Source organism: Panulirus ornatus, chromosome 2 (assembly GCF_036320965.1).
Source record: "Panulirus ornatus isolate Po-2019 chromosome 2, ASM3632096v1, whole genome shotgun sequence".
Taxonomy (NCBI): Eukaryota; Metazoa; Arthropoda; class Malacostraca; order Decapoda; family Palinuridae; genus Panulirus; species Panulirus ornatus.
Genome location: NC_092225.1, coordinates 101,087,346 through 101,113,187, shown reverse-complemented (window position 1 = coordinate 101,113,187; position 25,842 = coordinate 101,087,346). Strand labels below are relative to the sequence as shown.

Below are 25,842 nucleotides of genomic sequence, written 5' to 3'. Positions count from 1 at the left end.
CTGCATGTTCAGGCCCCGATCACACAAAATCTTTTTCACTTCATCTTTCCACCTCCAATTTGGTCTCCCACTTCTCGTTCCCTCCACCTCCGACACATTTATCCTCTTGGTCAATCTTTCCTCACTCATTCTCTCCATGTGCCCAAACCATTTCAAAACACCCTCTTCTGCTCTCTCAATCACGCTCTTTTTATTTCCACACATCTCTCTTACCCTTACGTTACTTACTCGATCAAACCACCTCACACCACACATTGTCCTCAAACGTCTCATTTCCAGCACATCCATCCTCCTGCGCACAACTCTATCCATAGCCCACGCCTCGCAACCATACAACATTGTTGGAACCACTATTCCTTCAAACATACCCATTTTTGCTTTCCGAGATAATGTTCTCGACTTCCACACATTCTTCAAGGCTCCCAGAATTTTCGCCCCCTCCCCCACCCTATGATCCACTTCCGCTTCCATGGTTCCATCCGCTGCCAGATCCACTCCCAGATATCTAAAACACTTTACTTCCTCCAGTTTTTCTCCATTCAAACTTACCTCCCAATTGACTTGACCCTCAACCCTACTGTACCTAATAACCTTGCTCTTATTTACATTTACTCTTAACTTTCTTCTTTCACACACTTTACCAAACTCAGTCACCAGCTTCTGCAGTTTCTCACATGAATCAGCCACCAGCGCTGTATCATCAGCGAACAACAACTGACTCACTTCCCAAGCTCTCTCATCCCCAACAGACTTCATACTTGCCGCTCTTTCCAAAACTCTTGCATTCACCTCCCTAACAACCCCATCCATAAACAAATTAAACAACCATGGAGACATCACACACCCCTTCCGCAAACCTACATTCACTGAGAACCAATCACTTTCCTCTCTTCCTACACGTACACATGCCTTACATCCTCGATAAAAACTTTTCACTGCTTCTAACAACTTGCCTCCCACACCATATATTCTTAATACCTTCCACAGAGCATCTCTATCAACTCTATCATATGCCTTCTCCAGATCCATAAATGCTACATACAAATCCATTTGCTTTTCTAAGTATTTCTCACATACATTCTTCAAAGCAAACACCTGATCCACACATCCTCTACCACTTCTAAAACCACACTGCTCTTCCCCAATCTGATGTTCTGTACATGCCTTCACCCTCTCAATCAATACCCTCCCATATAATTTACCAGGAATACTCAACAAACTTATACCTCTGTAATTTGAGCACTCACTTTTATCCCCTTTGCCTTTGTACAATGGCACTATGCACGCATTCCGCCAATCCTCAGGCACCTCATCATGAGTCATACATACATTAAATAACCTTACCAACCAGTCAATAATACAGTCACCCCCTTTTTTAATAAATTCCACTGCAATACCATCCAAACCTGCTGCCTTGCCGGCTTTTATCTTCCGCAAAGCTTTTACTACCTCTTCTCTGTTTACCAAATCATTTTCCCTAACCCTCTCACTTTGCACACCACGTCGACCAAAACACCCTATATCTGCCACTCTGTCATCAAACACATTCAACAAACCTTCAAAATACTCACTCCATCTCCTTCTCACATCACCACTACTTGTTATCACCTCCCCATTTGCGCCCTTCACTGAAGTCCCCATTTGCTCCCTTGTCTTACGCACTTTATTTACCTCCTTCCGGAACATCTTTTTATTTATTTTATATTTATTATACTTTGTCGCTGTCTCCCGTGTTTGCGAGGTAGTGCAAGGAAACAGACGAAAGAAATGCCCCCCCCCCCCCCCCCCCATACACATGTATATACATACGTCCACACACGCAAATATACATACCTACACAGCTTTCCATGGTTTACCCCAGACGCTTCACATGCCTTGATTCAATCCACTGACAGCACGTCAACCCCGGTATACCACATCGATCCAATTCACTCTATTCCTTGCCCTCCTTTCACCCTCCTGCATGTTCAGGCCCCGATCACACAAAATCTTTTTCACTCCATCTTTCCACCTCCAATTTGGTCTCCCTCTTCTCCTTGTTCCCTCCACCTCCGACACATATATCCTCTTGGTCAATCTTTCCTCACTCATCCTCTCCATGTGCCCAAACCACTTCAAAACACCCTCTTCTGCTCTCTCAACCACACTCTTTTTATTTCCACACATCTCTCTTACCCTTACGTTACTCACTCGATCAAACCACCTCACACCACACATTGTCCTCAAACATCTCATTTCCAGCACATCCATCCTTCTGCGCACAACTCTATCCATAGCCCACGCCTTGCAACCATACAACATTGTTGGAACCACTATTCCTTCAAACATACCCATTTTTGCTTTCCGAGATAATGTTCTCGACTTCCACACATTCTTCAAGGCCCCCAGGATTTTCGCCCCCTTTTTATTCTCCCTAAGATTTAATGATACTCTCTCACCCCAACTCTCATTTGCCCTCTTTTTCACCTCTTGCACCTTTCTCTTGACCTTCTGTCTCTTTCTTTTATACATCTCCCACTCAATTGCATTTTTTCCCTGCAAAAATCGTCCAAATGCCTCTCTCTTCTCTTTCACTAATAATCTTACTTCTTCATCCCACCACTCACTACCCTTTCTAATCAACCCACCTCCCACTCTTCTCATGCCACAAGCATCTTTTGCGCAATCCATCACTGATTCCCTAAATACATCCCATTCCTCCCCCACTCCCCTTACTTCCATTGTTCTCACCTTTTTCCATTCTGTACTTTGCTTTATTTATATATACAAATAGAACTTTTAGTGATGGATGGGGTGGTTAGGGAGGCGAATGCAAGAGTTTTGGAGAGGGGCAAGTACACAGTCTGTTCTGGATGAGAGGGTATGGGAAGTGAGTCAATTATTGTCTGCTGATGATACAGTGCTAGTGGCTGATTCGGGTGAGAAACTGCTGAAGTTGGTGACTGAGTTTGATAAAGTGTGTGAAAGAAGAAAGTTGAGACTAAATGTGAATAAGAGTAAGGTTATTAGGTTCAGTAGGGTTGAGGGACAAGTTAATTGGAAGGTAAGTTTGAATGGAGAAAAACTGGAGGGAGTAAAGTGTTTTAGATATCTGGGAGTGGACTTAAAAGGATGGAACCATGGAAGCGGAGGCGAGTCACAGAGTGGGGGAGAGGGCAAAGATTCTGGGAGCATTGAAGAATGAGTGGAAGGTGAGAATGTTATCTTGGAGAGCAAAAATGGGTAAGTTTGAAGGAATAGTGGTTCCAACAATGTTATATGGTTGTGAGGCATGGGCTATAGATAGGGTTGTGCAGGGGAGGATGGATGTGTTGAAAATGAAATGTTTGAGGACAGACAATATGTGGTGGGAGGTGGTTTGATTGAGTAAGTAATGAAAGGGTAAGAGAGATGTGTGGTAATAAAAACAGTGTGGTTAAGAGAGCAGAAGAGGGTGTGTTGAAATAGTTTGGTCACATGAAGAGAATGAGTGAGGAAAGAATGACAAAGAGGATATATGTTTCAGAGGTGAAGGGAAGAAGGAGAGGTGGGAGACCAAATTGGAGGTGGAAGAATGGAGTGAAAAAGATTTTGAGTGATCGGGGCTTGAACGTAAAGGAGGATGAAAGGCATGCAAGGAATAGAGTAAATTGGAACGATGTGATATACTGGGGTCGACGTGCTGTCAATGGATTGAACCAGGGCATGTGAAGTGTCTGGGGTAAACCATGGAAAGGTCTGTGGGGCCTGGATGTGTAAAGGGAGCTGTGGTTTTGGTGAATTACACATGACAGCTAGTCATTCCTTGTCTGTTTCCTTGTGCTACATCGCTAACATGGGAGACAGTGGTTAAGTATAATAAATAAATGAATATAAGAACTTTTAGATTTTGCTCCATGCTTCCTATTACTCTTTCCTCTCTTTTTTCTGTTGATATGACTCCATAATTTCCTCATGTGCATTTCCTGCATTTTCATCCAGCTGTTCCGTCTTATCCTTGCTTATTGCAGAGCTCTACTTTTTTATCCATTCTCTTCAGTTCATTTATTGTTTTTCTTTTCATGGTATCTCTTGCTTCATGTTTTATATGAAATTTGTTCTTTCTTATATTCATATGAAAGTATTGTGTTAATTTTTGCACCACTGTTGTTGAAGACCATGCTCCATTCTGAGGATGCTGTCTTGCTATTAAACCATTTCCCTCTGTTTTGACACAACAGGAATTTAGGTTACACAATTTGCTTTTATCCTCCACAGGAACATTCTGTTTGTATGTCTCTATTGCTGATCAGTAATTTGTAGCTTTGACAATGTTATGATCTGAGATTTTTTGCTAACTTCATTGTCTGTAATGAGTGTGGTATTGTTTATGTAGTCAGTCTGTGTTGATGTTTCTTGATGTTCACTTTATTACTTGAACTAGATATATTACTTGACATACATTTTCCATCATTTCTAGCTGTTCCCTTTGTTTTGCTGATATGTTGTTTACTGTTTTAGATCTAACTTTGCATCCATACTCTGGTTCTCTTTTTTCCCCATTCATTGAAATTAAAGCTGAAGTCAGGTAACCAAATTATTGTTTGCTTGGATTGTTCCATACTTCTTTGTAATTCTACTCAGTAGGGTATCATTCACTTTGTATGTCTTAGTCATAGGCACTTTTTATGTTGCTATGTTGAATTTGTCTTTGGCTGGTATGTTTAATGGTGATGTTTCACAATTTCTCTGCTTTACATTGTGTACATATATTGGAAAACTGCCTTATTAGATCATATTTTTGTATGCTCTGAATGTCTAATAACATACCAGGTCTGCTTTTTTTTTTTATTCTCTTAGCCAAGTTTCTGATAAGTATTGTATTACTTTCACTTTTTTGTCCATTCAGGTAGTGGATTTTCACTGTCTTTACTTATTAAGCTTTGTAGATTTTTGCAGGGAAAAAATGCAATTGAATGGGAGATGTATAAAAGAAAGAGACAGGAGGTCAAGAAAAAGATGCAAGAGGTGAAAAAGAGGGCAAATGAGAGTTGGGGTGAGAGAGTATCGTTAAATTTTAGGGAGAATAAAAAGATGTTCTGTTTCCCATTTTAGAAAGTTAATACAAGGAGGGGAGGATTTCCGGCCCCCCGCTCCCGTCCCCTCTAGTCGCTTTCTACGACCTTTGTGTGATCGGGGCCTGAACATGCAGGAGGGTGAAAGGAGGGCAAGGAATAGAGTGAATTGGAGCGATGTGGTATACAGGGGTTGACGTGCTGTCAGTGGATTGAATCAAGGCATGTGAAGCGTCTGGGGTAAACCATGGAAAGCTGTGTAGGTATGTATATTTGCGTGTGTGGACGTGTGTATGTACATGTGTATGGGGGGGGGGGTTGGGCCATTTCTTTCGTCTGTTTCCTTGCGCTACCTCGCAAATGCGGGAGACAGCGACAAAGTATAAAAAAAAAAAAAAAAAAAAAAAAAAAAAAAATGTTCTGGAAGGAGGTAAATAAAGTGCGTAAGACAAGGGAGCAAATGGGAACTTCAGTGAAGGGCGCAAATGGGGAGGTGATAACAAGTAGTGGTGATGTGAGAAGGAGATGGAGTGAGTATTTTGAAGGTTTGTTGAATGTGTGGCAGATATAGGGTGTTTTGGTCGAGGTGGTGTGCAAAGTGAGAGGGTTAGGGAAAATGATTTGGCAAACAGAGAAGAGGTAGTAAAAGCTTTGCGGAAGATGAAAGCCGGCAAGGCAGCAGGTTTGGATGGTATTGCAGTGGAATTTATTAAAAAAAGGGGTGACTGTATTATTGACTGGTCAGTAAGGTTATTTAATGTATGTATGACTCATGATGAGGTGCCTGAGGATTGGCGGAATGCATGCATAGTGCCATTGTACAAAGGCAAAGGGGATAAAAGTGAGTGCTCAAATTACAGAGGTATAAGTTTGTTGAGTATTCCTGGTAAATTATATGGAAGGGTATTGATTGAGAGGGTGAAGGCATGTACAGAGCATCAGATTGGGGAAGAGCAGTGTGGTTTCAGAAGTGGTAGAGGATGTGTGGATCAGGTGTTTGCTTTGAAGAATGTATGTGAGAAATACTTAGGAAAGCAAATGGATTTGTATGTAGCATTTATGGATCTGGAGAAGGCTTATGATAGAGTTGATAGAGATGCTCTGTGGAAGGTATTAAGAATATATGGTGTGGGAGGCAAGTTGTTAGAAGCAGTGAAAAGTTTTTATCGAGGATGTAAGGCATGTGTACGTGTAGGAAGAGAGGAAAGTGATTGGTTCTCAGTGAATGTAGGTTTGCGGCAGGGGTGTGTGATGTCTCCATAGTTGTTTAATTTGTTTATGGATGTGGTTGTTAGGGAGGTAAATGCAAGAGTTTTGGAAAGAGGGGCAAGTATGAAGTCTGTTGGGGATGAGAGAGCTTGGGAAGTGAGTCAGTTGTTGTTCGCTGACGATACAGCGCTGGTGACTGATTCATGTGAGAAACTGCAGAAGCTGGTGACTGAGTTTGGTAAAGTGTGTGAAAGAAGAAAGTTAAGAGTAAATGTGAATAAGAGCAAGGTTATTAGGTACAGTAGGGTTGAGGGTCAAGTCAATTGGGAGGTAAGTTTGAATGGAGAAAAACTGGAGGAAGTAAAGTGTTTTAGATATCTGGGAGTGGATCTGGCAGCGGATGGAACCATGGAAGCGGAAGTGGATCATAGGGTGGGGGAGGGGGCGAAAATCCTGGGAGCCTTGAAGAATGTGTGGAAGTCGAGAACATTATCTCGGAAAGCAAAAATGGGTATGTTTGAAGGAATAGTGGTTCCAACAATGTTGTATGGTTGCAAGGCGTGGGCTATGGATAGAGTTGTGCGCAGGAGGATGGATGTGCTGGAAATGAGATGTTTGAGGACAATGTGTGGTGTGAGGTGGTTTGATCGAGTAAGTAATGTAAGGGTAAGAGAGATGTGTGGGAATAAACAGAGCGTGGTTGAGAGAGCAGAAGAGGGTGTTTTGAAATGGTTTGGGCAAATGGAGAGAATGAGTGAGGAAAGATTGACCAAGAGGATATATGTGTTGGAGGTGGAGGGAACGAGGAGAAGTGGGAGACCAAATTGGAGGTGGAAAGATGGAGTGAAAAAGATTTTGTGTGATCGGGGCCTGAACATGCAGGAGGGTGAAAGGAGGGCAAGGAATAGAGTGAATTGGATCGATGCAGTATACTGGGGTTGAAGTGCTGTCAGTGGATTGAATCAGGGCATGTGAAGCGTCTGGGGTAAACCATGGAAAGCTGTGTAGGTATGTATATTTGCGTGTGTGGACATATGTATATACATGTGTATGGGGGTGGGTTGGGCCATTTCTTTCGTCTGTTTCCTTGCGCTACCTCGCAAACGCGGGAGACAGCGACAAAAAAAAAAAAAAAAAAAATTTGTATATGATATTTTTCTTGGTTTGTTTATTCTTTCTCTTTTATATCTGTGTCTGTTCTTTACTTGTTCTGTTTCTTTGACATGTACTGTTTTCTGGTCTGTTTCTTTCACATGTTTGGTTTTGCTGGGTTCCTTGATATTTCCACTAGTATTTCTGCCGAGAAATTGCTTGGTTTGGTTTCATGTTGTTACTGTTGCTGCCAAGTGGCTTGTAGCATACTCTTTCTGTTGATATACTTTCTGTACGTCTCAGCACTCTGTTCCTGTCATTCCTGTATTCTCTGCAATTCCAGTTTTGTTTTCCTATGTTTGTCATGTTCTCTTGACATCTGTATTCTATGTCCCCATTTTTGTTCCTGCTCTTAGTTGTCTTGTATCCAATGCCTATTCAGGTGTAGATTTGTCCAGTCTTTCTCATATATCTTGTGATAGTGACTCTCAGTTGGCATTTCCTTATATAGCCTTACTGTTCTTGGGGGATGTGAAATCTACATCATTTATCCCCATTTACTGGGTAATTTTGATGATATGGAAGGGGAGATAAGGGTAGAAGAATCATTGGGTCCTTTAGTTGAATAATGAAGGGTAAAGGTGTAAGTATGGAAGTGAAGAAAGGATTAAGGGAGAGCATCCTCCTCCTGCCCCTTGCAGCCAAAATATGGACATATTTTGGCTGCAAATATGAGTCACAGAGGTCAAGAATCCAGGTGCTGAAAATGAATTATTTGAGAGGAGCTTGTTGTGTGACTAGATGGAATGAAGAAAGTATTGATTGGATGTATGAGAGTATAGTAAGGAGTACAAAAGGAATTGATTGTGTCATGGTAGAGTGGGTTTGAGTGTGTGAAAAAATTTAAGACTAGGAAATTACAAGGAGAGTGTATTATAGTAAGATTAAAGGAGTAGGTGTGAGAGAAAGACCACCTGTGGCATGGGGAAATAGAGTGGAAGAGTATTGGAGAGAGAGAAATGAGGGAAGACATATAAGGACAGGGATAAACAGAGACTTTTGCTGTTACTGCCCCCTCGATGGGAGTTCCCGAAGGGAATGGCATCAGATATGTAGATAGATAAAATATCCCAATTACAGTCACCTTATTTTTGAAAGTGCCTGCATGTGGTTTTTGTTGTGTGGCTGAACTCATAATTGACCCTTTTCCATCCCTTTGGGAGGTATTTTCCTCAGTTAAACTTATTCTGAGGAAAAAGGTGTTAAGGATGTATGTAGCAGTTATAAGATAATAAGTCTGGTAAGTATACAAGGAAAAGTGTATGCAAGAATATTGACAGAGTGATGGAAGTGACTGAATGCAAAATAAGTGAAGAGCAAAGGGGTTTTAGGAAATGGATGTTTGGATCAGAGTAAAGGTGACAATGGAAAAGTATTTAGTGAAAGGTGAGAAGTTGTATGCAGCTTTTATAGATCTAGAGAAAGCATATGACAGAGTTGAGTGGAATGCTCTGTGGGATATTTTAAGGATGTATGGTTCAGGGGGAAAACTGTTAGATGGTGTAAAACCCTTCTATAGAGGAGCAAATGGATGTGTAAGAGTAAATGGAGAGCTGAGCAAAAGCTTTGGGATACATGTAGGTGTGAGGCAGGTAAGTGGAGGAGATTGAAGGTAAAAGTAAAGTAATGGTGTTTGAAAGGAAATGGAGTGAAAGGAAAGATTTTTTAAAACCATATAGAGTGAAAGAAGAAAGTGTACTTAATTGTGCTGTGGTTGGGGGGGGGGGGAGAATGAAGAAGTGAGGGAATTAAGTATCTGGGAGCTGTCTTGGGTAAGTGTGGTGATGTGGTAGGAGAGATAAGGGAGAGAGCAGTACAGGACAGAGGAGTCATTGGGTCCCTTAACAGAATAATGAATGGTAGAGGTTTAATATGGAAGTGAAGATAGGATTAAGGAACAGCATAGTCCTCCCAACCCTGACCAATGCAGCTTAAACATGGACATGGAATGAGGCACAGAAGTCAAGAATCCAGGCTGTGTAAATGAGCTATTTGAGAAGAGCATGTGGTGTGACTAGATGGAATGAAGAAGGAAATGAAAGGATGTATGAAAGCTGTGGTATGGCAAGAAATGCAAACGGAATGAATTGTGGAGTGGTAGAATGGGTGAAACATAATACTTTGGGGTCGTTTGGGTATGTAGAAAGAATGCGAGTCTGGGAGTTTACGAGGGGAGTGTAAGATAGTACAATTAAAGGGGTTGGTGTGAGTGGAAGACCATCTGTGACATGGGCAAATAAGGTGGAGGAATACTGGAGGAAGGAAACAGAGGAAGAATAAGTGGAGTAAGTGGAGACTCTTTTGCCATGGCCACCCCTTGATGGGAGTTCCTGTTGGTAATGGGTATCAGAGATATAGGTAGATAGAAGAGTATTCATATCTATTTCTTGTTTGATTTACATCTCTTTAATTCCTAATCTTTTATTTTATTTTCATCCCTGTTACCTCTGTTATTTATTTCACTACTTTCTTCTGGAATGTCTTTCCTGTTTTCGGTATTAGTTATGTTACTTAATCCTCTACTTTCTTCTAAAGTGTTTTTCAAGCTTTCATTATTAGCAGTGTTATATATTTCACTTCTCTTTCCTAGAATGACTTTCAGTCTTTTCATTATTATTGATTCTTTCTTCATTTACTTTTCCTTTTAAATCATGATCATCCTGATCTCCACTTCACAGTCACCATCCTCACTGTCTGCTAGCTTTTTAGCCTCTATTTCCTTATTACTGTTTATTTCATTTGCTTTTTTTTTTGTCCTCTTAAGATAATGTTTTAGCATATCTCACAGAGGAAGAGTAGCACTGATTTTATGTCATGCTTGTCAAGTCTGAGGTGGTCATGTATTGCTCATCCATACTTGATACATCTAATTGTAGGCTATGAGGTATCAGTAGATTAGATAGAATGAAAATAGGAAGTTTTCTGATTCAAAAAAGACAGTAGGAAGGTGCATAGATGAAATTCCCTAAGGAAGGTATAGTCATGGAGAACATAAGCCAATGTTAGATTGGTCAAGAAGATATAAAGCAATACAGTAGAAGGTAAAAGGTGGGGAAGTAGATTACAGAGGAAATGGATAAATACAATGGGAGTTGTGATTAGGGCTAAGGATGTTTCAGATGAAGATGCGAAGGAATGTTGGGATAGAATGCTTTATAAATATTCTATATTTGATGTTAGTATGAATGGACTTGGTTTCAAAAAGTTGTTTGTAGAATGATGATGTAATAAGTACTTCTTTGTGGGTGGAAGTCCATGTTTCACTTTAACTCTTTTGGCATAGGTTGAAGATTATGAGTTATGTTTAGAGACAGTATGTTCCTGATTTACCCTATTGCACTGGGAATGTAATAATGAGATGAACATGGAGTTAGGAAGATAGATAAATGCATGTTATATCATGGAATTACTAGGCAGATTGGCTATATTTTCAGACCATATATTCTTCTAAGAATATATGGTGTGGGAGGCAAGTTGTTAGAAGCAGTGAAAAGTTTTTATCGAGGATGTAAGGCATGTGTATGTGTAGGAAGAGAGGAAAGTGATTGGTTCTCAGTGAATGTAGGTTTGCGGCAGGGGTGTGTGATGTCTCCATGGTTGTTTAATTTGTTTATGGATGGGTTGTTAGGGAGGTGAATGCAAGAGTTTTGGAAAGAGGGGCAAGTATGCAGTCTGTTGTGGATGAGAGAGCTTGGGAAGTGAGTCAGTTGTTGTTCGCTGATGATACAGCACTGGTGGCTGATTCATGTAAGAAACTGCAGAAGCTGGTGACTGAGTTTGGTAAAGTGTGTGAAAGAAGAAAGTTAAGAGTAAATGTGAATAAGAGCAAGGTTATTAGGTACAGTAGGGTTGAGGGTCAAGTCAATTGGGAGGTAAGTTTGAATGGAGAAAAACTGGAGGAAGTAAAGTGTTTTAGATATCTGGGAGTGGATCTGGCAGCGAATGGAACCATGGAAGCGGAAGTGAATCATAGGGTGGGGGAGGGGGCGAAAATTCTGGGAGCATTGAAGAATGCGTGGAAGTCGAGAACATTATCTCGGAAAGCAAAAATGGGTATGTTTGAAGGAATAGTGGTTCCAACAATGTTGTATGGTTGCGAGGCGTGGGCTATGGATAGAGTTGTGCAGAGGAGGGTGGATGTGCTGGACATGAGATGTTTGAGGACAATATGTGGTGTGAGGTGTTTTGATCGAGTAAGTAATATAAGGGTAAGAGAGATGTGTGGAAATAAAAAGAGTGTGGTTTGAGAGAGCAGAAGAGGGTGTTTTGAAATGGTTTGGTCACATGGAGAGAATGAGTGAGGAAAGATTGACCAAGAGGATATATGTGTCAGAGGTGGAGGGAACGAGGAGAAGTGGGAGACCAAATTGGAGGTGGAAGGATGGAGTGAAAAGGATTTTGAGTGATCGGGGCCTGAACATGCAGGAGGGTGAAAGGCGTGCAAGGAATAGAGTGAATTGGAACGATGTGGTATACTGGGGTCGACGTGCTGTCAATGGATTGAACCAGGGCATGTGAAGCATCTGAGGTAAACCATGGAAAGTTGTGTGGGGCCTGGATGTGGAAAGGGCACTGTGGTTTCGGTGCATCATTACATTTACAGCTAGAGACTGAGTGTGAACGAATGGGGCTTTTGGTGTCTTTTCCTAGCGCTACCTCGCACACATGAGGGGGGAGGGGGTTGTTATTCCATGTGTGGCGGGGTGGCGATGGGAACAAATAAAGGCAGACAGTATGAATTATGTACATGTGTATATATGTATATGTCTGTGTGTGTATATATATATGTACATTGAGATGTATAGGTATGTATATTTGCGTGTATGGACGTGTATGTATATACATGTGTATGTGGGCGGGTTGGGCCATTCTTTCGTCTGTTTCCTTCCGCGACCTCGCTAACGCGGGAGACAGCGACAAAGCAAAATAAATATTCTTTGTCTCATAGAATTGTGGTAGAATATTTGTTAAATAAAGAAACTGTATGCAGACTACATAAAAGTGAAAAAAAAAAAATTCCGTTAAATAACTAAGAAAGTTTCAGAGGAGATCCAGTTGTAGAATTCACACTCAGGTTATGACATTTCAGTAAATTCTCAAGAGCATTTTTAACACATTTAGCCAGTGGAGTTTAGTGTTACAACATACGATACTTGTATGAGCTGCTAGAGCATCTTAGTGCGATAGGTAATGTAGTAGGTAGTATACCACAAGCACCCAGGGAAGGAATTTTTCTTATTATTGTTAAGAGGAATGTAAGGTATGCCTGTCTCACATTGTTTCAAGCCACTTCCTGCATATTTGATAATTTATTTTTTCTTTGATATGTGAATACACTGTTTCTTCTATTATGAGCTAAGTACTGTCTGGAACAGATGGCTAAGCCATATATAATAAATCCACTCATATTTGATTTTTTTTCATACTATATGTCATTTCACGTGTTAGCGAGGTAGTGTTAAGAACAGAGGACTGAGCCTTTGAGGGAATAGCCTCACATGGCCCCCTTCTCTGCTCCTTCTTTTGGAAAATTGAAAATGAGAGGGGAGGATTTCCAGTCCCCTGCTCCCTCCCCTTTTAGTCGCCTTCTACGACACACAGGGAATACATGGGAAGTGTTCTTTCTCCCCTATCCCAGGGATAAATTTTTATCTCATTTTTTTGGGGGGAGGTAAGTTTGAATGGAGAAAAACTGGAGGAGAAGTGTTTTAGATATCTGGGAGTGGATTTGGCAGCGGATGGAACCATGGAAGCGGAAGTGAATCATAGGGTGGGGGAGGGGGCAAAAATTCTGGGAGCCTTGAAGAATGTGTGGAAGTCGAGAACATTATCTCGGAAAGTAAAAATGGGTATGTTTGAAGGAATAGTGGTTCCAACAATGTTGTATGGTTGCTAGGCGTGGGCTATGGATAGAGTTGTGCGCAGGAGGGTGGATGTGCTGGAAATGAGATGTTTGAGGACAATATGTGGTGTGAGGTGGTTTGATTGAGTAAGTAATAATAGGGTAAGAGAGATGTGTGGTATGAGGTGGTTTGATTGAGTAAGTAATAATAGGGTAAGAGAGATGTGTGGTAATAAAAAGAGTGTGGTTGAGAGAGCAGAAGAAGGTGTTTTGAAATGGTTTGGTCACATGGAGAGGATGAGAAAAGATTGACCAAGAGGATATATGTGTCAGAGGTGGAGGGAACGAGAAGTGGGAGACCAAATTGGAGGTGGAAAGATAAGAGTGAAAAAGATTTTGAGTGATCGAGGCCTGAACATGTAGGAGGGTGAAAGGCGTGCAAGGAATAGAGTGAATTGGAACAGTGTGGTATACCGGGGTTGACGTGCTGTCAATGGATTGAACCAGGGCATGTGAAGCGTCTGGGGTAAACCATGGAACGTTCTGTGGGGCCTGAATGTGGAAAGGGAGCTGTGGTTTCGGTGCATTATTACATGACAGCTGGAGACTGAGTGTGAATGAATGGGGCCTTTGTTGTCTTTTCCTCGCGCTACCTCGCACACATGAGGGGGAAGGGGGTTGTTATTTCATGTGTGGCGGGGTGGCGATGGGAATGAATAAAGGCAGACTATGAATTATGTACATGTGTATATATGTATATGTCTGTGTGTGTATATATATATATATGCATTGAGATGTATAGGTATGTATATTTGCGTGTGTGGACGTGTATGTATATACATGTGTATGTGGGTGGGTTGGGCCATTCTTTCATCTGTTTCCTTGTGCTACCTCGCTAACGTGGGATACAGCGACAAAGCAAAATAATAAATAATTTTTTTTTATCTTTCTTTACATCCTTTCTTCTCCTCCATCTTTTTTTCATACTTGATTGTTGTTTCCTGCATTAGCAAGGTAGCATCAGGGGCAGATGAAGAATGGCCACATCGACTCACATGCATTCTGTGGCCCTTCTTGTGTACCACACTGAAATCATATCTCCCTATCCACAACCAGGCCCCACAGAACTTTCCAAGGTTTACCCTGGACACTTCACTTACCCTGGTTTAGTCCTTTGACAGCACATCAACCCCAGCATACCATATCATTCCAATTTACTCTATCTTGTGCATGTCTTTCACCCTCCTGCACGTTCAGGCCAAAGTCATTCAGTCTTTTTCACTCCGTCCTTCCATCTCCAATTTGGTCTCCCTGTTCTCCTTGTTCCCTCCATTTCTGACACATATATCCTTTTTGTCAACCTTTCCTCACTCATTCTCTCCATATGTTCCACCTTTCGTATTTTGAATAATTTTTGATACAGTTCTTATGGCCCCCAATATCTGGCTTTGATGGATACACAGAATTTTAGGGTTTCTTTCTGACTCTACTGCTAGTAAGAGAAGGCTTGCAAAGTAACAGTGTGGGCCACTTCCAAAACTCTAGCCCTCTTATTGACATTTCTTTTTTCAATCCTCCAACAGTTAAGAGTCCCACTTAGTCATAATTTGATACTCTTTTCATTGTAAACGTGTCATGATAAAAGAAGGTACAAACTTGCAAAATATGTACTGCATATTGGTATAGAATTAGGTAGAAACTTTCAGCATCCTCCAAATGCTCCAGTCATTGCATAGGTAGGTAAAAGCTAACATATCTTTGAGAATTACTTATCACTGAAAATGTAAGCAAAGTCTTGCATAATCTTTGATCTATGCTCATTTTACAAATAGAAATTATACAGAATCTGTCGTGATACACAGTAGTACTTTTAATGTCATAAACCGAACAATTGTCATACATATTGAAATAACATACTCTGCTGTATATTGTTTGCTTTTTCAGGAACATATGCTGATTAACATGAAAAGAATGCGATTCTTTATTTATAAGGTACACCAAGTTTTTAAAGAAAGATTTAGGGAATATATGTAGTTCAGCAATGAGGGAAGTAATTCTTTTAAAATTACATCATGTTTAAGAGGGTATAAGAGCACTAACCTGATCCATAGTAAAAGCATGTGACTTCAAAATATGAACTAGGAATGGAAGGGAGGCTGTTTGAAATATCTGCAGCGTAGCTTAGGTAGGCAACCAGTTCCAGCAATATTTTATTTTGTCTGACAGTAAAATATCAAAGGACTGAAAAATGATTTGAATTATTGTACTGTGAAGGAAAATGTAGGAAATCTTTTTTTCTCTGCAGTGCTACGAGAAGCACGTCCTTTGCTTCAAAGTGGAAAGCAGCTTGAAGAGCGGAAAGACACTCCTGTGGTTGTTGCTGGAACTGCATTGGCCCATGCTGTTGGGACAGGGTCTGTGACTGTATCAGTAACAGGATCAGTACCTGCAACACTTAAGATACCTGAACCTATGGTTCTTCCAGTGACTGTCCCGGCTTCACAGACAATGCCAGAACATGTTTCAAGCCCAGTACCTGATAAAGATACTCTTCCAAATCTCAAAGATGTTACTGTAATAGCAACAAAGAGGTAAGCAGTGAGGGTCATTCATAGTTATATAATAGTCATTAATCTCTGCCTGCTTTTGATAACATCATGTGTGAAATTATCATCATCAGTTAACTAAAGGGAGCACAATCTAGTCATGTAACTTCTTACCTCAAAAGAGTCCAACTTCAGAAGAGGTCCTGGTGTTGTATAAAATAGTAATGAGTATGTAGGATAAATGACAGAGTTTTTTTTGGTAATTTTTTATGAATTATATGTAGTTTCAGAGGTTATTGATAAAGAAACATGAAATTTTTTTAAAACTTTTATTCACATTTTAGGGAGAAAGATGATATACTCCAGAGGGCTGTGAGCACTTTGGGAGGGGCTCTAGAGGACAACAGAAATGGAAATGATTCTCATCCATTGATACCAGAAAAACTTTCTGATAGTCAGCACAGACCAAAAACTCTATCTGAATGCTTGGATGTAGATGACGACAACACAAGAGATGAGTCTGAGAGCAATGATGATGAGCCAGAGATTGTGGAAGTTAAGAAGGATGTATTGAGAACTGTTCTCTGCAAATCAGAGGAACCAACAAGAAGTTCAAGCCCAATGAGAGAGGCTAAAAATGATACACAAGAACAAGTTAAAGAAGAAAATGTAGAAGACAGCATTGTAGAAAAACCCTTGAATAATGACACAGATTTTAAAGATTCTAAGTTAACCTTGAAGTCTGAGTACTCTTCAGTCAGCGATGATGTTAAGCCTGAGCACATAAAGTTTTCTGACCTCTTAAAGTGGGAAAATGGGGTGGGTAAACTTGATGGTAGTGATCTGAAATTCAAAATGAATGAATTTAATGCAGTCGAGATTGTAGAAGATAGGGATTTAGAAGAAATTAAAAACCATCAAAGCAAAAAGGCAGAATTGTTGACACCTCGACATCATGCTCGCAAACCTAACTATCGTGAGGCACTGAAAGATGAGGAAATATTTTCTGATAATTCTCAAGACTCAGAACCTCAAGGGAATAAGTCTACACGTGAATCAGATGATATATGTCGCTGTAAAAATTGTGGTTGTTATGGCCTCAGCTCTGAATTCTTCCGAGATAGCAGCTTTTGCTCCATTGCATGTGGAGATGTAAGTATTTTCTGATTAATATTTGAAATAGTCTTAAGTATATTATTTTTGTACAAAGTGATTATATCGGTAATAACTGTTAAGGAAGACCAAAGGTTGAATTGAACGATGAGGTAAGGTGTGTGATTGTCTTAGTAGAGTAATATGTAAAAATGGTTAGAGATCATGGGTTATAGAGATTCTGCTTGTCTTCTGCATTATGGGAGATACAGAGAATATGTTTTAATAAGTTAAATTAGTTTCATGATAGAGTGGCAGGTATAGGATGTTTTGGTCGAGGTGGTGTGCAAAGTGATAGCGTTAGGGAAAATGATTTGGTAAACAGAGAACAGGCAGTAAAAGCATTGCGGAAGATGAAAGCAGGCAAGGCAGCGGGTTTGCATGGTATTGCAGTGGAATTTATTAAAAAAGGGCGTGACTGTATTGTTGACTGGTTGGTAAGGTTATGTAATGTATGTATGACTCATGGTGAGGTGCCTGAGGATTGGTGGAATGCTTGCATAGTGCCATTGTACGAAGGCAAAGGGGATAAGAGTGAGTGCTCAAATTACAGGGGTATAAGTTTGTTGAGTATTCCTGGGAAATTATATGGGAGGGTATTGATTGAGAGGGTGAAGGCATGTACAGAGCATCAGATTGGGGAAGAGCAGTGTGGTTTCAGAAGTGGTAGAGGATGTGTGGATCAGGTGCTTGCTTTGAAGAATGTATGTGAGAAATACTTAGAAAAGCAAATGGATTTGTATGTAGCATTTATGGATCTGGAGAAGGCATATGATAGAGTTGATAGAGATGCTCTGTGGAAGGTACTAAGAATATATGGTGTGGGAGGCAAGTTGTTAGAAGCAGTGAAAAGTTTTTATCGAGGATGTAGGGCATGTGTACGTGTAGGAAGAGAGGAAAGTGATTGGTTCTCAGTGAATGTAGGTTTGCGGCAGGGGTGTGTGATGTCTCCATGGTTATTTAATTTGTTTATGGATGGGGTTGTTAGGGAGGTGAATGCAAGAGTTTTGGAAAGAGGGGCAAGTATGCAGTCTGTTGTGGATGAGAGAGCTTTGGAAGTGAGTCAGTTGTTCGCTGATGATACAGCGCTGGTGGCTGATTCATGTGAGAAACTGTAGAAGCTGGTGACTGAGTTTGGTAAAGTGTGTGAAAGAAGAAAGTTGAGAGTAAATGTGAATAAGAGCAAGGTTATTGGTACAGTAGGGTTGAGGGTCAAGTCAATTGGGAGGTAAGTTTGAATGGAGAAAAACTGGAGGAAGTGAAGTGTTTTAGATATCTGGATGTGGATTTGGCAGCGGATGAACCATGGAAGCGGAAGTGAATTATAGGGTGGGGGAGGGGTGAAAATTCTGGGAGCCTTGAAGAATGTGTGGAAGTCGAGAACATTATCTCATAAAGCAAAAATGGGTATGGTTGAAGGAATAGTGGTTCCAACAATGTATGGTTGCGAGGCGTAGGCTTTGGATAGAGTTGTGTGCAGGAGGGTGGATGTGCTGGAAATGAGATGTTTGAGGACAATATGTGGTGTGAGGTGGTTTGATCGAGTAAGTAATAATATAGTAAGAGAGATGTGTGGTAATAAAAAGAGTGTGGTTGAGAGAGCAGAAGAGGATGTTTTGAAATGGTTTGGTCACATGGAGAGAATGAGTGAGGAAAGATTGACCAAGAGGATATATGTGTCAGAGGTGGAGGGAATGAAGAGAAGTGGGAGACCAAATTAGAGGTGGAAAGATGGAGTGAAAAAGATTTTGAGTGATCAGGGCCTGAACATGTAGGAGGGTGAAAGGCGTGCAAGGAATAGAGTGAATTCGAATGATGTGGTATACCGGGGTTGATGTGCTGTTAATGGATTGAACCAGGGCATGTGAGGCGTCTGGGATTATTGGATTACGTGTTAATTGATAGTATGTTAATGTGCTGAAAGGGGCAGCTGGAGGGATGTCTGATCATTATCTTGTGGAGGGGAAGGTGAAGGTTTGTAGAGGTTTTCAGAAAAGAAGAGAGAATGTTGAGGTGAAGAGAATGGTGAGAGTAAGTGAGCTTGGAAAGGAGACTTGTGTGAGGAAGTATCAGGAGAGATTGAGTGCAGAATGGCAAAAGGTGAGAGCAAGTGACGTAAGGGGAGTACGGGAGGAATGGGATGTATTTAGGAAAGTAGTGATGGCTTTGGCAAAAGATGCTTGTGGCACGAGAATGGTGGGAAGTGGGCAGAGTAGAAAGGGTAGTGAGTGGTGGGATGAAGAAATAAGATTGTTATTGAAAGAGAAGAGTGAGGCATTTGGACAATTTTTGCAGGGAAACAATGCAAATAACTGGGAGATGTATAAAAGAAAGCAGGAGGAAGTCAAGAGAAAGGTGCAAGAGGTGAAAAAGAGGGCAAATGAGAGTTGGGGTGAGAGAGTATCATTATATTTTAGGAAGAATAAAAAGATGATTTGGAAGGAGGTAAATAAAGTGCAAAAGATAAGAGAACAAATGGGAACATTGTTGAAGGGGGCTGTTGGGGAGGTAATAATGAGTAGTGATGAAGTGAGGAGATGGAGTGAGTGTTTTTAAGATTTGTTGAATGTGTTTGATGATAGAGTGGCAGATATAGGGTGTTTTGGTTGAGGTGGTGTGCGAAGTCAGAGGGCCAGGGGAGAATGGTTTGGCAAACAGAGAAGAGGTAGTGAAAGCTTTGTGGAATATGAAAGCTGGCAAGGTGGCAGGTTTGTTTGGTATTGCAATGGAATTTATAAAAAAAGGGGGTGACTATGTTGTTGATTGGTTGGTAAGGATATTCAGTGTATGTATGGTTAATGGTGAAGTGCCTGGGGATTGGTGGAATGCATGCATAGTGCCATTGTACAAAGGCAAAGGGGATAAAGGTGAATGTTCAAATTACAGAGGTATAAGTTTGTTGAGTATTCCTGGGAAATTATATGGGAGGGTATTGATTGAGAGGGTGAAGGCATGTACAGAGCATCAGACTGGGGAAGAGCAGTGTGGTTTCGGAAGTGGTAGAGGATGTGTGGATCAGGAATTTGCTTTGAAGAATGTATGTAAGAAATACTTAGAAAAACAGATGGATTTGTATGTAGCATTTATGGATCTGGAGAAGGCATATGATAGGGTTGATAGAGATGCTTTTTGGAAGGTATTAAGAATATATGGTGTGGGAGTTAAGTTGCTAAAGCAGTGAAAAGTTTTTGCCAAGGATGTAAGGCATGTGTATGAGTAGGAAGAGAGGAAAGTGATTGGTTCCCAGTGAATGTTGGTTTGTGGCAGGGGTGCGTGATGTCTCCATGGTTGTTTAATTTTGATATGGATGGGGTGGTTAGGGAGGTGAATGCAAGAGTTTTGGAGAAAGAGGCAAGTATGCAGTCTGTTGTGGATGAGAGGGCTTGGGAAGTGAGTCAGTTGTTGTTCGCTGATGATACAGCATTGGTGGCTGATTCAGGTGAGAAATGGCAAAAGTTGGTGACTGAGTTTGGTAAAGTGTGTGAAAGAAGAAAGCTGAGAGTAAATTTGAATAAGAGCAAGGTTATTAGGTATAGTAGGATGAACGGACAGGTCAATTGGGAGGTAGGTTTGAATGGAGAAAAACTGGAAGTGAAATGTTTTAGATATCTGGGAGTGGATTTGGCAGTGGATGGAACCACAGAAGTGGAAGTGTGTCACAGGGTGGGGGAGGGGGCGAAAGTTCTGGGAGCGTTGAAGAATGTGTGGAAGGCGAGAACATTATCTCAGAAAGCAAAAATGGGTTTGTTTGAAGGAATAGTGGTTCCAACAATGTTGTATGGATGTGAGGGTGGATGTGTTGGAAATAAGGTGTTTGAAGACAATATCTGGTGTGAGGTGGTTTGATCGAGTAAGTAATGAAAGGGTAAGAGAGGTGTATGGTAATAAAAAGAGTGTGGTTGAGAGAGCAGAAGAGGGTGTATTGAAATGGTTTGGTCACGTGGAGAGAATGAGTGAGGAAAGATTGACAAAGAGGATATATGTGTCAGAGTTTGAGGGAACAAGGAGAAGTGGGAGACCAAAATGGAGGTGGAAGGATGAAGTGAAAAAGAATTTGAGCGATCGGGGCCTGAACATGCAGGAGGGTGAAAGGTGTGCAAGGAATACAGTGAACTGGAACGATGTGGTATACCAAGGTTGACGTGCTGTCAGTGGATTGAACCAGGGCATGTGAAGCATCTGGGGTAAACCATGGAAAGTTTTGTGGGGCCTGGATGTGGAGAGGGAGCTGTGGTTTTGGTGCATTATACATGACAGCTAGAGACAGAGTGTGAACAAATGTGGCCTTTGTTGTCTTTTCCTAGCGCTACCTCACACATGTGGGGGGGGGGGGGTGTCATTTCATGTGTGGTGGGGTGGCGATGAGAATGAATAAAGGCAGGAAGTATGAATTGTGTACATGTGTATATGCATATACTTTATTTATTTTTTTATGGCAGAGTTTAGTTTATATGAACTGATAGTAATTTAGAATTCCACAATCATGATAATGTTTTCTGGATCTATATATTTCTCATGCAAAATTACATTCCCATACAATATAATAAGTGCATCCAGCCCATCATTTTTTCACACATCTTGAACTTATATCAAGGATGCTGAAGTGAACATAGGTTGCCACTCTAAGTGCTTTTTTTTTTCATTCATTTATCAGATGAGATAACTGTGCATATTCGCCCCTCTACCTCAACTGTATCATCCATTCATTCAGTTCAAACTCTCATCATATACTAAACTTCCCCATTGGACATGATCACAAATTATGAGTTTGGTATCCTCACAAACAAAATTGAAGTAGCCTTAAAAATTTCAGCCAGTGATTCAGTACATGTTTACTACTGTAGTCTGCCTTTTGTGTCTTCAACAGTTCTACCTAGATCTTTAGGCTGTCATAAGTTATATACTCAAATAGCCAGATCATCATAAAAGGCTTTCATTCATGTATTTCTAATATATTCATTGTATGAATCCTTTTGTGTTTTCATTCTTTACTCTGTTCTCTTAAATTACCGACTCTACTATGTATTATCCATCTATTTTCATATTTTTCGTGAATCTGTATCTACTATTAAACTTTATAACTCAGAATTACTGTTAGTAATGGTTGCTATCTCGCTAATGCGGGAGACAGTGACAAAGTATATATAATGATATATTGGGAATGAATATATCAACATCTCAGATTTAAAATTCATTTTCTTAATTGTTACCCCTGCTTGTTATCCTTTACATTTGTGAATGTATAATCACATTTTTAAGGCATTTCTTGTAATTGTTAGTCATGTACTTTTTGATAGGATATTTATTATTTGAGTTATTTCAGGAGCATGATGCCCGAGAACTGGAATGGGGTAAGGAGCGTTTGAAGCAGGAGAAGGAACGGCAGAGGAGGAAACGCCTCAAGCAAAGTGAGAAACCTGATGAAGAGCAGGCAGTTGGTAATGAAGGGAAAAGAGAAGGAAATCGTAGTGATGGTGAAGGTGCACAGGGAGGAAGTGATGATGATTCAAGAAACTCTAAAAATGTTTCACTGACATCTGAATCTCTTGTTAGTAGGTTTCAGCACCCATGGCAGGACGGGAAAAATAATTTCTCCTGGGTGAAATATCTTGAGCATTGTGGTCGTGCTAAAGGACTGGCAAAAGCTGCACCCCTGAAAATATGGCCAGAACCTTTCCCTTTTAGCAGAAACTTGTTTAAACCTGGAATGAAACTGGAAGCCATTGATCCCGCTCACCAGTCTCTGTTTTGTGTGATGACTGTGGCAGAAATAATTGGTTATAGGCTCAGACTCCATTTTGATGGTTACTCAGATCAGTATGATTACTGGATTAATGCAGATTCACCAAATATCTTCCCAGCTGGCTGGTGTGAAAAGAATGGCCGACAATTGGAGCCTCCTCTTGGGGTTATAGGCTTTTCTTGGAAAGCTTATTTAGAGCATTGTAAAGCTCAGACTGCACCTAGACAAGCATTTATAAATAAGGGAAGCTCTACAATAATCCCTCCTAATAACTTTCGAGTAGGCATGAAACTAGAGGCAGAGGATCGCAAGAATATATGGGTGTGTGTGGCTACGGTGGCTGATGTGCTAGATAACCGTGTTTTGATTCACTTTGATGGGTGGGACAAAGCTTTTGATGTTTGGAATGAAGTATCTTCACCATACATCCATCCTGTAGGCTGGTGTGCAGAAAACAATATCATTCTTCACCCCCCAAATGACTATCCAAACCCCGAGAGCTTCAACTGGCATGAATATCTCCAAGAAACCAATTCTATGGCTGTTCCAGCAAGAGCTTTCAAGACGAGGCCTCCAAGAGAATTCAAGAAGAATATGAAATTAGAGGTTGTTGATAAACGGAACCCCTCTTTAATCCGTGTTGCTACCATAGTTGATGTTCAGGATTATCTATTGAAAATACACTTCGATGGATGGGGTGACGAGTATGATTACTTGGTGGATGATGATTCCCCAGATATTCACCCACCATCGTGGTGTAATAAAACTGGTCATGCACTTCAACCCCCTCTCACTCCTGAGCAGCAGGCAGAGGATGTAGACTCAGGAATGGGTTGTGGGACTCCAGGATGTAAAGGAATTGGTCATGTCAAGGGCCCTATATATACTACTCATCACACTGCATATGGCTGCCCTTATTCATTCCAAAACATTAACAAAGATCTTGACAGCATAATTCCTGACAGATTACAACCTCCACTTGAGAGGAAGAAGAGTAAAGCTGCTCCAAGAGTTAAGTTGGACCTTCGGCCTTACAGTGGAAATAAAGATGGAAATGGTGAAACTGAAGAAGCAGATTGTCAGAAAAAACGTGTTAGAAAGAGAAGAAAATTTTTTGATGAACTTAGTCCACCAGAACCTAACAGGCCACAAAAGGTTCCTAAGCTCTCAAATGAGGAAATGAAGCCCATAACAGCAACAAATACTCTGGTATCCAGTGCAGTCACACCATCAACTGTTATGTCCTCCACAAGCCTAGCTCCCTCTACCTCTTCTACACATCCAGCTTTAAACAACCTCACACCACAACAGGCTCCTCCTCCTGATCATGGTATGGACATGATGGTTCATCAGTCGGTCTTTAATCCTGGTTACAATCCACATCCTTCTGCTCCCCTTCCACACTCTTGGGAACGTCACCGCCACCTAACTGCTTCTTTAGGTGATGCCAAACGGTCTGATGTCGAGTCATGGGATGTAGAGCAAGTACAGCAATTGGTGGCACGAATCCCTGGTTGTGAGCAAGTGGCAACAGTCTTTAATGAACAACAGATTGATGGTGAAGCTCTCTTAATGATGACCCAAAATGACTTAGTTAGTTTATTACATATAAAATTAGGTCCAGCAATCAAGATAATGGCAGTTATTATGTGTTTGAGAAGTTCGTCACAAAAATAGTAAGAAGTATATTATTCTTTTGCCATGCCAACACCTACTGTACTTTACACTTAATCCATCACGTGAAGTGATGGCTCTGCATTTTTGTGTACTTCAGATGGTGTTGGCATTTTTTCATTGGAAGTGCAAATGTTTAATGCAGGGACATGCAGCTCAAAGAGAGACTTTACTTGTGATATTTTTTGTAAAGCTCAACTTACATTAGTGTGACATTGTCACAACAGTTTTATAGGGCTTATGAAGCTTGGAAAGCAATTTTGTACATAAGTTCATGAATTATGTATGTTAAATGTCCACATTCCAGTATTTTATGTGTTGAAAAAGATAATATATAAACTGCATTGTTGGCTCGTACTGATAATGCTTCTAGTCATAATGTGTTTTGAATATGTGAAGAACTATCTTCCATAAGCATCATTAAGTGTTGTACATAAGTTTTTTTTATGGGAGCCCACATATTCCTTTCACGCCATGTTTCAGTTTTATAACGTGTGTTGTTGTACCTATTTTCCATTGATGTGGAATTTTATTTTCCACATGGTTAGACAATCAGTTATGTACTGGTATTATTGTATTTTGACAGTATAATTTACTGCTACTCAGTGGAACGTGGACTGTATGCCTGTGATTCTCATTTTTCTTTTTTTCATTTTTTGTACCTACCTATTATGCTTAAGTTATGATTAAGCAGCTTCAGCTAATAATTTGATAAAGCTCTTGCTTGTGTATATACCTTTGATTTTTTTTAATAGGCAAGTTTAAAGCTAACAGGATATGATGGCTGTGTTGTATTGCCTGATCCTGGTTGATGTAAATAGCAGTGTTGGTCATGTTGAAAACTGTAATTATGATCTCTTAAATAACTTAATTTCATACTGCCATGATGATTGTAATTAAGGTCTGTAGTTTACAGATTTCAGAAATATTCTGAAATCCTGCCAGTCATGTGTAGAGGTAGTATCAGTGAGCTTAGCTTATGTAATTTAAGATTACAATGATATTATGTATATAAAACAGCTTCTACTTAACTGACATTATTGTACTGAAGATAGACTATGCACAGTTGATACATAAACTGCTGAAGACTAGAGAAATGTTTGAATTACATTAAATACATGTGTTTTTTTCATTGCTTCCAAAATTACTTGGTGCATGTATGTGTGTTGAGAGGGAAGGGAGATTAGGGAAGAAGGGAAATTTCCAGAGAAGAGTACATGGGATTGAATGACTGCTTAAAACTATCTGCCTTGCTTTAAAACAACTAAGTCCATCTGCCACATACAGTAAAATACAATAACTCATTATGGGTTATAGATAGGGTTGTACAAAGGAGGGTGGATGTTTTGGAAATGAAATGTTTGAGAACAATATGTGCTGTGAGGTGGTTTGATCAAGTAAGTAATGAAAGGGTAAGAGATGTGTGGTAATCAAAAGAGGGTGGTTGAGAAAGCAGAAGAGGGTGTGTTGAAATGGCTTGGACATATGGAG

At 40.4% G+C, this 25,842-nt stretch overlaps 1 protein-coding gene across 3 annotated transcripts in view; it reads left to right on the top strand.

Moving 5' to 3' along the window:
* The window catches only part of l(3)mbt (lethal (3) malignant brain tumor), a 49,331-nt gene extending 23,861 nt beyond the window's left edge, over nt 1–25,470 (top strand). For all 3 annotated transcript variants that reach the window (XM_071680759.1, XM_071680748.1, XM_071680752.1), the window contains exons 8-10: nt 15,542–15,827; nt 16,127–16,934; nt 22,258–25,470. In XM_071680759.1, the coding sequence (XP_071536860.1) occupies nt 15,542–15,827; nt 16,127–16,934; nt 22,258–24,354 (3,191 nt within the window). In that variant the 3' untranslated portion in view covers nt 24,355–25,470. The remainder of the gene's footprint in view (nt 1–15,541; nt 15,828–16,126; nt 16,935–22,257) is intronic.
* The last annotated feature ends 372 nt before the right edge of the window (nt 25,471–25,842 follow it).